The sequence below is a fragment of the Tachysurus vachellii genome, chromosome 8 (assembly GCF_030014155.1).
Source record: "Tachysurus vachellii isolate PV-2020 chromosome 8, HZAU_Pvac_v1, whole genome shotgun sequence".
NCBI classification, from domain to species: Eukaryota; Metazoa; Chordata; class Actinopteri; order Siluriformes; family Bagridae; genus Tachysurus; species Tachysurus vachellii.
Genome location: NC_083467.1, coordinates 16,682,348 through 16,694,816, shown reverse-complemented (window position 1 = coordinate 16,694,816; position 12,469 = coordinate 16,682,348). Strand labels below are relative to the sequence as shown.

Sequence of the window (12,469 nt, the reverse complement as noted above, 5' to 3'; positions counted from 1 at the left end):
ATCCCACACACACACACACACACACACACACACACACTTCTAGCATACCATTTTTATTGAAGCATATCATAACCAGCCCTCATCCAAGTCTCATAGCTGTCCTGTTCAGTCATCTTCTGGTGATAACTGAGATTCTCTTCTCACTTTTCTGTGTCCAACCTGCACCTCATTATTCATAGCTCAAGGAAAGAAACGCACTTGAGACATGTTTGTTTCCATTATTGTTGAGATTTTTTGTTCCACTAACCTATCTCAGAGAGATCTGAAGATTTAATGTTCTCCTTTAAGCATTGTAAGCTGCTCCAGTACACTCCAGAGAGTGTGTCTAGTTAGTCCAAGTTAGTCCTTGTCTGTGTGTCAAAATTATGGTAGAAAGCTACTGGATTGGGAAACATTAGACACTCTGTAGTTTTCGTTCAGTGTAACAGAAAAGCACAACCAGTGTGAAGGACTATAATCAGTGTTTTTGAGTTTGCTTCCCCATCAGTCTGATAAAAACCTACACACACAGAGCTGCGGCTAGCCAGTTAGAGCGTTCCTGGCAGTTGTGGCCTGCTAATGATACCGTATACTTTGACACCAGAACTAGCTAATCTGCCTAAGGACGGGAGACAAAATAAATAAATTCACCTGATTTGAATGTTCAGATTTTTTTACATTTGTTGAAGCCCTTTGAACGCTGGGACGTGTTGTCTCTTCTATGAAAACTCCTACAAACATGTGCAAACAGTTCTGTCAGTTCCAGCCAGTCACACCCAAAAGAACCAGATCAGTTAGCATGCACTTGTTTCCACCCCTTTCTCTTCCATCTGGTGTATACTTCAAAGAAAAATTTCATTTCCCAGATTTTCACCGTTTGTTATTTCTATATCCTTTCTGTTATTATCATCATCCTGACACTGTCTCCAGACGCTGTAAATCTGAGCTCTAGAAAATTCTGATGTATCTAAGCAGAGCCAGGCATGTGAATTGCTAAGCATGTGAAATTCAAGCGTGCCAGGCTGTTTGATGAGAGCTGGAAACCTTGGACTGCATTTATAGACACTTTTTTCTGTTAAATATTATGCCTTTCATTATCTGTGACACACACGCCTTATCCCATTCCAAATAATGAGTGTGATTACTTTTGTGTCCGCAGCTAAAGCCACGTCTGATCGAGCCTTTGGACTATGAGAGTGTCCTGGTCCAGAGAAAGACACAGATCCTTAGCGATGTCCTCCGAGACATGCTGCAGTTCCCTCTGGAGGATTTTCAGGTGAGACTACCTGGCAACCCATCTTTTAAGTTGATAATTTTGATTAACTATGTAGTTTATCTGCACTCTCTAGGAGAAAACTCTTATAGGTGGCTGCAGTAGAGTCTTCGGTTGTCCACAGAGAAGGAGTACATGCTTATTGTTATTGCTGTGGGAAGTAATACAGGGAGTTTAATAGTTCACATGGGTTACAGCTGGAGGGCTGGGCGAAGGGCGAAGGTGTAGCTTTCCATAATATGGTGCAAATTCCTTAGACACACCCTGAGCTCACACTCATATCTCTCTGGTTACCCGAAAAGTGGCTTTTCTCATTGTGTGTGTTACTGTGTAACTAATATAGTCTTATCAGGTTACCAAGTTAACCAACTGATTAAAGCAGTTAAAGAAGACTGAGCAGATGTTAATGTGCAATTCACAGCAAAAAATCTCAGACTGCGTTTCCGAGCTTTTGACTCATTAGCAGCCAGTAACTAGTACCCAACCAAAAAAAATACATGATGGACTTACAGTATATATTGTAGAGTACACACAGTACTGTGTATATAGCTATATATTGCTCATCAACGCTACTCTTGCACTCATAGGAAAAATTATTTAAAATGCGGTGCTGCTAATTTGCTGTCATGAAACATACTTAACATAGCGAAAAATTTAAATAACACGTCACTTTTTCTCCATCTTCTATTTCCATCAGATTTTTACAACACTGTTGTTAAATGATAGCCCGTGATGGAGTGTTCTGATGTGTTAAGTTGGTTGTTTACTAATCACAGAATAAAACACCAGCTAGTTGATTAGTCAGCAGTTTGCCAACGCTGACAGTTATAGAAGCTATAAACAGTCATTCTCTCACCACGTTTTTCCTCTATAAGACAAATTTCCTCTTAATAAGACAAATTGATGCCTGTCATTTTTAACAAGAAGCTGCAAAGAGTGTAGACCTTCATCCTGAAGACTTTCCCATTGACTCCTTCACTGCTAAATAAATGTCTCCTCATGTAAAAGCTCACCATGTAAAGCGTTCCTCTACTGGTAACTTTGTTTTTAACTATTTTATTTTAGTATATATTATATTTAATATATATTACATATTTCAACTTGTATATAATGACAATTACTTAAAATGTTTTATTATACTTAAACTGTTCTTTTTATGAGGAAAAGAAAATGTATATTTAAAGAAAAACTAGCTACTATATACATCAAGGGTAAAAACGTGTCCTACTTTGATTCCATCTCTATGGTCACCTCTATACAATTATCTGAAGTTGGTCTATCTTATTCGAACCATTTACATATGATTCTGATGTTGATGTTGTTACGTGTAAGTGTTTAGGGGAAAATCGAACCGGTGCCACACTGTTGCTGTCAGTAGATAACTCTGCACTATAGGAAGTAGCAGACAGTAAGCTGTTTCATAATTAGTTATGGGGCAGTGCGGCAGTGTCAGATTCAGGACTAGGGTGTGTCTGTGTGTGTGTCATTTGTGTGTGTGTATGTCTGTGTGTGTCTATGTCTGTGTGTTTGTGTGAGTGTGTGTCTGTGTATGTATGTCTGTATGTCTGTGTGTGAGGGTCTGTGTGTGTGTCTGTGAGTGTGTGTGTCTGTGGATGTGTGTCTGCGTGTGTATGTATGTCTGCGTGTGCGTGCGTGTGTGTGTGTGTGTGTGCGCGTGCGTGCGTGCGTGTGTGTGTGAGTGCGTGTGTGTGTGTCTTGGGGCTCAGGTTGCGGGCTACAGTTTCTGAGCTAGTGTCTGAGTGGGAGGTCTGCTATAGACAGCTATACAAACACACGTGGCGTGCTGAGGGAGAGGAGTGGCACATGGTGGAGGGGACACTGACCCAGCAGACCCAAATTCACACCCTTCTAGTAGCTTACTATTTAACGTGTATGTATAATTCTCATTAGAAAAATGCCTCAGTGTAATATTTAACAGATGTTTGCTGATTGTAATAGCAGGAGAGCATTAGAAATAGTTTAAATTGGTGAGTTTAAAGAATTAGATTTTTTTTTTTTTTTTGTTCCATGCACACATATACAGGTAAATGGAGGCGGGGCTGACCAGCAGTATTTATGAGATGTGTAATTAAAATGCAGCTTGCTATTTTGTCAATTAGATTTGGTGGCTGAAATTACAAGCTTCAGCACCAAAGACAAATTAAAGAAACTGTGTTTGAGAACAGTTCAACAGTGCAAAATTGACTCCGTCATTAGGGATGAATGTCACTCCGTCATTAGGGATATGTAGCAGCAGGTCGACTGGCATTTTGCTACCCAGCATGGTGCAAAAATCATGATTGTGGTTACTGGATGTTTAAAAAATTTCACATGATACTTCACATAATTTCCTTTTATTACTGAACATTTTTTTTATCAAAATAAAAACGCACAGAATAAATGATTGAACACTTTATTATTTATTGGAGACCACCGGTGTAATTCCACATAAAAATGAACATTGCATTAATAAGGCAAGTGTTGCATTTTTATAAAGGATTTTTTTTTGCTGCTGTAACAGAAATTTTTCCACTGTGGGATGAATAAAGGTTTATCTTATCTTATCTTATGTATTCAAGTGCCTACCGTACACAGGAATTATTTATATATAATAATATATACTCCTTTTCCCTGAATGGAGGATGAAAAGGAAGACAGTTCACAGCTCTTAGCACACAGTAAAAGCATATCGCCTGACTCTTTCTGTGAGTTTGTGCAGTATTATCAGCACTAATGTCTTTCCCATATCTGGGCTGCATGGCATTCTTCAGAAAAACCTTCTGCACTGCCTTCTGGATTTACACAATACAGAAGGATCGCAGCATTTAGATGTCATATCACTAGTGTCTGATTGTGACATGGTGTTTGTGTGTGTGTGTTTGTGTGTGTGCATCTGTGAAGGTCAAACAGCTGTCTGGTAACTCTCAGGGATAAAGCGACGGCCTTGACTGCACCCATTTATCTTTCTTGTGTAACTCTTTCTCCCCCCTCACCCTCCTCAGTATTTGTATGTGTATTTCACTTTGCCAAGATCTCAGAGAAGGTGCAGTGTGGTCTGAGCGACAGGTGATCCTCAGCCTCTCTGTAAGATTGTTTAACAAAGCCTGAGGGTAGGCACAGAAACACAGATCTCTGTCACACACTGTTCTAAGTGTTTGCTCTTCTGTAGCTTTTAGGGTGCATGTGTGTGTGTGTGTGTGTGTTAGGAGTACATGGTTACTGAATGGGTTAGTGGGCTATGCATGCTGAGAATTGGGCCTGTGGTGGGGTTTAGGAGAAATGTAGGTCATGGTTTTCGCTTTGCATGCATGTTGCTGCTAGCATGGTCTAAATCTGTAAATGATAGATTCTCCATCCTTCCATATTTTAATCCCTGTTTTTTTCTCTCACTCTGTTGTCTCTCCCCGACCAATTCAGTTGTTCACACAAAGTACAAGTGTAATGCAGCAATGTAATTTTTAGTTCTATAATAAAAATTGCACAATAATCATTATTTTCAAAAGGTTTCATCACTTTATTTACAGGTTTGCGACGATGGTTCAACATGGAATAACTCCTTTTATGTGCATTTCTTTATATTGGGAAAGATCCAGTCAGAACTTTAGACATGCCTCCAAACCTCTGCTCCTGATTAGCTTCCTGTGATACTCATACATTTAACCTATCTACTATGCGATGCGATTGCACTAATTAGATATTAAGTAGTAGGGTTTGATGAGTGAGTCGGTGGGGTTCGATGAGTGAGTCGGTGGGGTTCGATGAGTGAGTCGGTGGGGTTCGATGAGTGAGTCGGTGGGGTTCGATGAGTGAGTCGATGGGGTTCGATGAGTGAGTCGGTGGGGTTCGATGAGCGAGTCGGTGGGGTTTGATGAGCGAGTCGGTGGGGTTTGATGAGCGAGTCGGTGGGGTTTGATGAGCGAGTCGGTGGGGTTTGAGTGAGCGAGTAAGTCATTGGGCAGATGAGTAAGTGTTTAATTGAGTGAGTGAGGACGTTGATTCTTTGACAGTGGACTGTAGTCCCTGATGTTGCTGCTCATTATTTCACTCTATTGTTGCACCTTAATGACTTCATCTGTGCGAGTCCTCTCTTCCCACACGAGTGTAATGTTAGCTTTTCCCCAGTCATACACACACCGTTAACTCCTAACCATGCGTGGTTGCAGGGATGTGCTGGGAATTTTGTAACTCTTAGGAGTTATCAATTGTGTGGGTGCGTAGTAACAACTCCAACATTAAAGCATTGCTTTTACCCTTTTACTAGATGCTTCCATCTCTCCCTTCATCTGAACACCTCCCTTTCACTTTTCCACTCTTGATTCTCATCTACCCTACAGGAAGTCAGGAACAGAGAGAGGAAATGGTGCAACAGTAGCAGGGTATTGTGTGAAGCTCTCATGGAAACTGCATTCCACATTAAAAGCACTTAATTACTGCTGTGTGCTTCTTTTGACGATCACTGTTTCACTCACTGCTGTCTCAGAGGAGCCGAGGACTCCTTCACCTGCCATCAGATTCACACCAAACACTTCACATTCTCAAGTGACAGAGGATAATTTTCAGGATTCAGTGTTTATATTTAAACAACTGCTTTAGTGAAATAATGCCATACAGAATATTTCCCTTTACTCCAGATGTTTGCTTGTCTGAATCTACACCCACACACAATGTATTTAAGGAAGCAAATTTGGGTGGTTTCCATCCTTGTTAGCCGCATTAACCTCAGTTCAGAAGTAAAGAATAAAAGGTCAAACTCCAGACATTTCTGACCAGCAGCATCTGGAGTAAGGGAGAAATTTTTGTTTACCCAAAGCTACATTCTTTATATATCATTGCTCAAGGCTTCTTTGGATGCTTAATAATCATAATTTTCTTAAACATTCTACTTAAAATCTTTTCTCGGCTTACTCGCACAGAGTTTCGCAGATAAACTGAAGGACTTTTACATTAAACCTTTTTAAGTTTTAAGTGTAAGTTTATAATCCTGCCTTGATGCCCGATGACGCCTGAGATAGGCACAGGCTCCCCGTGACCCGAGAATAGTTTGGATAAGCGGTAGAAAATGAGTGAGTGAGAGTGAGTGTAAGTTTATATTAGGGATTGAAATGTAACTTTTCATTTCCGGAAATTATTACATCTTTAGCAAAAGGGGACTGTAACAACTCAGTTGGCTTTAAATTCCAGACTTAAAAACAATGTGCATGACGGTCAAGGTGTTAAACATTATTATCTCAAATCTCTATGGCAGTTGGAGCCCTTGACAGTAAAACTGCTCCTTCCTGTGGGTTGTTCTATAGTAGGATATGAGTCAGGAAGGGAATTTTTATTCTGGCATTGTTTGGCTAAGTTTAACTTGTGTGCTTTGTTTACCTGTCACTGAAGTGGCTGTCTCTGGAGCAGGAATATTGACGCATCTTCACGCACACCCACACACACGTTTCTCGAAATCTCCCTGCAGGAAAGCATCTAAAAAAGACAGATTATTTTTTTAAAACACTTTCCACATATTTTTATTGAGGATTTTGTGTCTCTGGAGAAAGCAAGTTAAATAAAGGCAACCTAGTTTAGTGCAGTTTCAGTATGTGTCTTTATCATCTGTCATCGTGACAGCAGGAGGCTGAGGCTGAACAATGAGTCTCCTACTCCTCTGCCTCAGCTTTTCAGCACAGCCAGACCTGGGAGTGGCCATCAGACAGGAATAATATTGAAAGCTATTTGGGAAATCACACCCAGCTGGACTGTACAGTTGTTGTTTTTTTTGTTGTTTTTTTAAGAATAACTTTTACTCGGTTGTGGTTACTACAGTAAGTGCCTGTGATGCCGACACAGTACTAGGGCAATACTGACAGACAGTACTGATGTCAAATGAGAAATATAAGCTTATCTGTCAGCTGTGCATAAATGAGTAATGTGTTTAAGGATTTAATCTTTCTAAATCACTGAATCTCTAAATCGCAGTATGCTTTTCCATTTCCCCTTCATTTTCTGGCATTTTTAAAAAAAAAAATCATGTCTCTCCTGCAGACCTGCACCCTGCGCCGGCAGATCCGCACTTTGTACCCATCAGTTCCAGAGAACGCCCAGAAAGAAGCACACGGTCTGTTTGTGCATGAGGTAAGACTGGTCTCAGACAAAAGAGCCAAAAGATCATGCATTAGAAATAATGTGGCTGTAGAAAAGGTGAAATACACCGCTCTCAACACTGGACTCTGTGGATGTACTTCGGTGTTTATAGATTGAACTTTGGACAAGTATGTAGTATCCATCTTTTGTTACACACACACACACACACGCTATAGAGTATAATAAAAAGGAGAAGAGTTCACCAGCTGGACTGTGTGAGTGTGTGTGTGTGTGTATTGGAAGGTTTTAACTTGACCAAAGTTCACTTTGTAAACAATGGAGTTTGAGAAGTCAATTAAAATGCGGCGAGCGATCCATGTTCTGTAATGTTATATGTAATGTAATGAATAGATAGCTACCATTTCTATTACTTCACCTAAGGGTTTCAGTTCTTTCACCGATTTTATTTTTTCAAATCTGAGATGGAAGCCAAATGGTGGAACATCCTGATTAAAACTAGTCCCTTGTTCTTTCATCTTGCCCTCTTTTCCTGAGCTGTCAGATTGGACGGAGAGCAAAGAGTTTTCCTTTTTCATCCACGATGACTTTTGATGAAATAGCATTTGGACTATTTCTGTAGCACAAACACACAGTATCAAGTTATGGCTTTAACAATCATTTATTGTTCCTGTTTTTCTAGTGTCTTAAAACCTACAAATCAGACTGGCACATCGTCAGCTACAAGTATGAAGATTATTCTGGTGACTTTCGTCAACTCCCCAGGTAAGAGTGAGTGTGTTTCTTTTAGTCTGGTCTCCATGGCTTAAACAAAACACAGGATCTATACAACCTGTACTTTGGACAAGTTAGAACAAGCCACACAATAACTCAATAGAACCATGGATTTAACAGAATATCACTTGCGATTGTATTATTTGCATGTGTGTAATTGGTAAAGCATGTCAGTTCTTGGAAAACTGTAGTCTGTACAAAATGCATATTTCCTCCTCGCAGTAACAATGAAGTCAGTGGAACAATATATGAGTTCATCTGTCCCTTTAGGGACACCGAGCAGCTGAGAGAAGCCACATGATTCTTCTTTTAATTAGATATGGTTTTCTCATCAATATGTCTAAAGAAATATATAGTAAGTGACAGATGGAAACACACACAAGGCCAATAAAAGCAGTAAATGCCTGAGGACAGAAAATAAGTCATCAATAAATCCGAGCGACGTTAACTCTCTGCCAGTCAGCTCTCTCAATCCAGTGACACAGTACTTTTAGAAGATTAATCAAACCTCGTTATTCATCATGGACTGTATTTTTCATGCTAGTAATGTTAACTGCATTGTTATGTGTAATGTAATGTTTTTCTGTTTGGCTTTTGAACAGCAAAGCATCGAGACCTGATAAACTGGCAGTTCACGTGTTTGAGGTTGACGAAGATGTCGATAAAGACGAGGTGAGCGAATCTGGTCGAAACCCAGACCATTTTTTTTTCATCGTTGGCAAAAAAAAAAAATATACAGAAAAAAAAAATAAATCCAGCTGGCTAAGGATGAGTCAAAAGAGTCAAAAGCAAGCTGAGGCACATACTGATACAGCCTGTTCTTCTCATCCAAATCAGTTACCATTGTTGGCCTCCACTGATAACATTAAAACATATCATTTAATGGCTACTGCTTTTCCAGCAACTCCTCTACAAATATCCCAGGACACTGGGCTTAAAGATCTCCCACATGTGCAGTCATTTCTCTAGATGCCTGGTCAGCATCAGTGAGGAATCTCGAGGACAGCCTTGATGGCTTCTTCTGTCTTTATCTTTCCTTCAAGAAGTCGTCTCCCCTCACAATCCAGGACACACAGGGGATCCAGTTTCATTAATCAGCTACAGTAAACAGCTGATGGTCCTTTTTAATAGTTTTACAGATTGTTTTAATAAAAGACTTTAAGGATTTTATTGCAGACTTCAGAGTAATTAATAATAATAATAGTTTTCTCAGTGTCACTTAATTGGGCTGATATAAGAATAACACGGCTGCACTAGTGTGTACTGGTGTGTAAATGGGAGCGTAGTGTACAGGCATGAACTTAAAGCATACAGACACTGAATGGTCACTGGCTAACATCAAAGCATGTAGATAATCATGTGGTCGGTTGACATCCAGGCTTAATTTTTGCAGCCAGCCAAAGAATGAGGGAACGTTTAAAACGTTTTTATTTTTTTAAGCATCAGTACTCAGAAATTTAGCTGACTGTTAACTTTTCCATCCTTAGAGAGTGTATAACAGTAAATATGTGTAATTATAACTTAAGTTTAAGTTTCAGCTTATAATTATGCTTTATTATATAAGTATCATCTGTGGGATGTATATATTCAATATATAGTGTACAATACTGTTTATTTCTGGTGAGATTTTAAAACAGTTTAACTGTTTTATCTCACTGAGATAAGGATATTGTGTGTTCCGTTAGAGGTGTATTTTTTCTGTTAAACCTTCAGATTATTCTATCGAGTATAGTACACTGGTTTATTTACATGTATCAGGGTTTCTGCTGTTCTGCATTTTTTCTGGACAGGAGTTGTGGGTCTGGATTCCTTTGTAAATGAATCCCTGTTCTCCTAACATTTACTTTAGCTGCAAGATCAAACAGAGAAGAGCTGGAGCCACATCACAAAACTCGTTCCCCTTTTTCTCTTTCCGTGTGTGTGTGTGTGTGTGTGTGTGTGTGTGTGTGTGTAGGACACAGCTTCCTTGGGCTCTCAGAAGGGAGGTATTAATAAGCAAGGGTGGCTTTACAAAGGCAACATGAACAGCGCGATCAGTGTCACTATGAGGGTGAGACATCTTTTTACACTACACTCAGGATGATACTCAACGTACTCGGTGCTTTTTCCTCTAGAGCAGAATTGGGCAAGGTTTTTGGCTCAGGTGCCATATTAGGTTTTAAATAATGGTCCAGCAGCTGTATACTGTAGTGTGCTTTTAGATACATACCATTGTGTCTGATGTATTGTGCAGGTCCATTAATTAACCCTGTAAACTCTTATCACACTTGAATACCTCTTGTCTTACATTGGACAAATTGCAGTAAGACCTAAAACAGACAGGGCTAAGTGCAATTATAGAAGATCTACTTCTTTCGCTGGTGAGTTTTTCTATGTATAATTGCATCCATAAAGAAACACCAGTCCTTGAGGCTTATCCAGAACTAAAAGCCGAAATATATACACACAATCCATCACACTGAAAAAACTCTTCTGTGCATGAAATTTCACTGCTTGGCATATCCAAGAACTGAAACATAGCAAACTCTTTTATTTACAGATATAACAGCAATTGCTTTACTTTTTTTTACTATTTCGTGCCCATCCTTCTCATGTGATCTTTTATGACTGCTGGATTTGAAATCAATAAAAATACATTGGTCTGATAAGAAGAATTAAACCAGCTGGACTGTAGTTTTCTTTCGTGTGCTCTAAAGCACAAAAGTAAATTTTCAATAAATCAGCACAGCTTTATTCACTTTAGCTAGATCTCTTACATCTGTAGATGCCACAGTGATATAATGTATAGTGTGCAGGGGGAATTCCAAACTATGATGAAAGAGAAATAAAAACAATGCTTTACCAAAATTGATCATTTCACCTTCAGCTTACTTTGAATTCTTCTGTTTTTGTATTTATCGAACCACAAAACAATGCTGGAACAAACAATCAGGATTTTTCCCTCTCTGTGGTCAGTTTCACGTATGCTTCAATTGCTGTAGAAAGAGATTAGGTGGCTAAAAAAAGATGGTTTATACTTTTAATAAAATAAGTGTTTTTTTTATGCTTTGTTTTAGTCTTTCAAAAGGAGGTATTTCCACCTCACACAGCTGGGAGATGGCTCCTATAACCTGAACTTCTACAAGGATGAAAAGATCTCTAAGGAGTCCAAAGGAACCATCTTCCTAGATTCATGCATGGGTGTTGTTCAGGTAGGAGAAAATTGGTGTGATAGAGAATTACTTTATTTGTGATTTCCCATGCTAGGAATGTGTTACTTTAGGTCTTCCTGTAGAGTTGATTGTTTGTGTGTGTATATGTGAGAGAGTTCAGTTTTGCACGTACACAGGAACATACCATCCAACTCCAGTCTGGAGTTAAAGAAATAAGTGCTTCATCTGGAACGATGCACTTGTCATATGGAAACAGATATGATATCCATATGGGATTACATCAGCGGTTTCAGTATCAGCATATTGCCTTTGTATTCTCTTTAACTGTCTCACTCTTTAGATGCTTTAGACTTGCTTGGGCTGTGGCCTACCACATGTTTCTGAGGCTGATCTAATTTAAGACAAACAAACACAGCTAGCATGCATTGTTATGGTAAAGTCAATAGTAAATGCAGCTTTTACACAGAAATATTTGGATGTGACAAAGGGTGTCGGTGTGAGAAAGAACTCTAGGATATAAAAAACTGCCGGAAGTAGGATCCATCTTGGTGCTGGTGTCTCCACGCTCGTCTCCTCTTGAACTATTTTTGCTTTTGTTAGAATTTGTTTCTGTATGTATTGTTTACTGAATTCTGTCGGATCATGTCAAACGTGCAGCTATGTGTGCATATCCACAGTACATCCTGTCTGTGTAATTTGTGCTGTTGGCATCCCAGTGATGAAAGAATCTGAAGTTGATCCAAGTGATTTGAAAGCATTCCAGAAATCCACTGACCAAACTACTTAGATTTGGCATGTTAACCTGTTCCTCTGAGCAGCATGCTCACAGTCTAGCCTCCCTTAGTCTGGCTTTTAATGAACCAAGCTGTCCCTCCAATCGTGCAGTTATTACTAAAACACTCCCACTCCTGAGTACTACAGTAACATGGAGACTGATTGCCTGCCTCCCATATTTGCAGCTGGGCTGGGGTAAGTCATACTTTACTAAGTTCGTCACCGAGGAATGCTTTCTAGATTAATAAACATATTAAGAAACCCGGCAGACCAGTGAACAACAGCAACCAGGTGAGGTGAAAAAGAAGCTATTAGCTTCAAAGTTCTGAACATGTACTGTATCTCATTTTCCACAGAATTCTGTTTACTTTTTGTAGTGCTAAAGGGAAAAGGTTCCGGTGTTTAGAACACAGATCTAGTTTTCCTTTTACTGAAAGCT

The 12,469-nt window shown here is 39.4% G+C and overlaps 1 protein-coding gene across 10 annotated transcripts in view; it reads left to right on the top strand.

Moving 5' to 3' along the window:
• Window positions 1-12,469, top strand: part of zmp:0000001200 (dedicator of cytokinesis protein 9) — a 77,126-nt gene that overhangs the window by 38,353 nt on the left and 26,304 nt on the right. For all 10 annotated transcript variants that reach the window (XM_060876614.1, XM_060876612.1, XM_060876613.1 and 7 more), the window contains exons 2-7: window positions 1,139-1,255; window positions 7,274-7,363; window positions 8,013-8,095; window positions 8,707-8,776; window positions 10,059-10,154; window positions 11,161-11,295. In XM_060876614.1, the coding sequence (XP_060732597.1) occupies window positions 1,139-1,255; window positions 7,274-7,363; window positions 8,013-8,095; window positions 8,707-8,776; window positions 10,059-10,154; window positions 11,161-11,295 (591 nt within the window). The remainder of the gene's footprint in view (window positions 1-1,138; window positions 1,256-7,273; window positions 7,364-8,012; window positions 8,096-8,706; window positions 8,777-10,058; window positions 10,155-11,160; window positions 11,296-12,469) is intronic.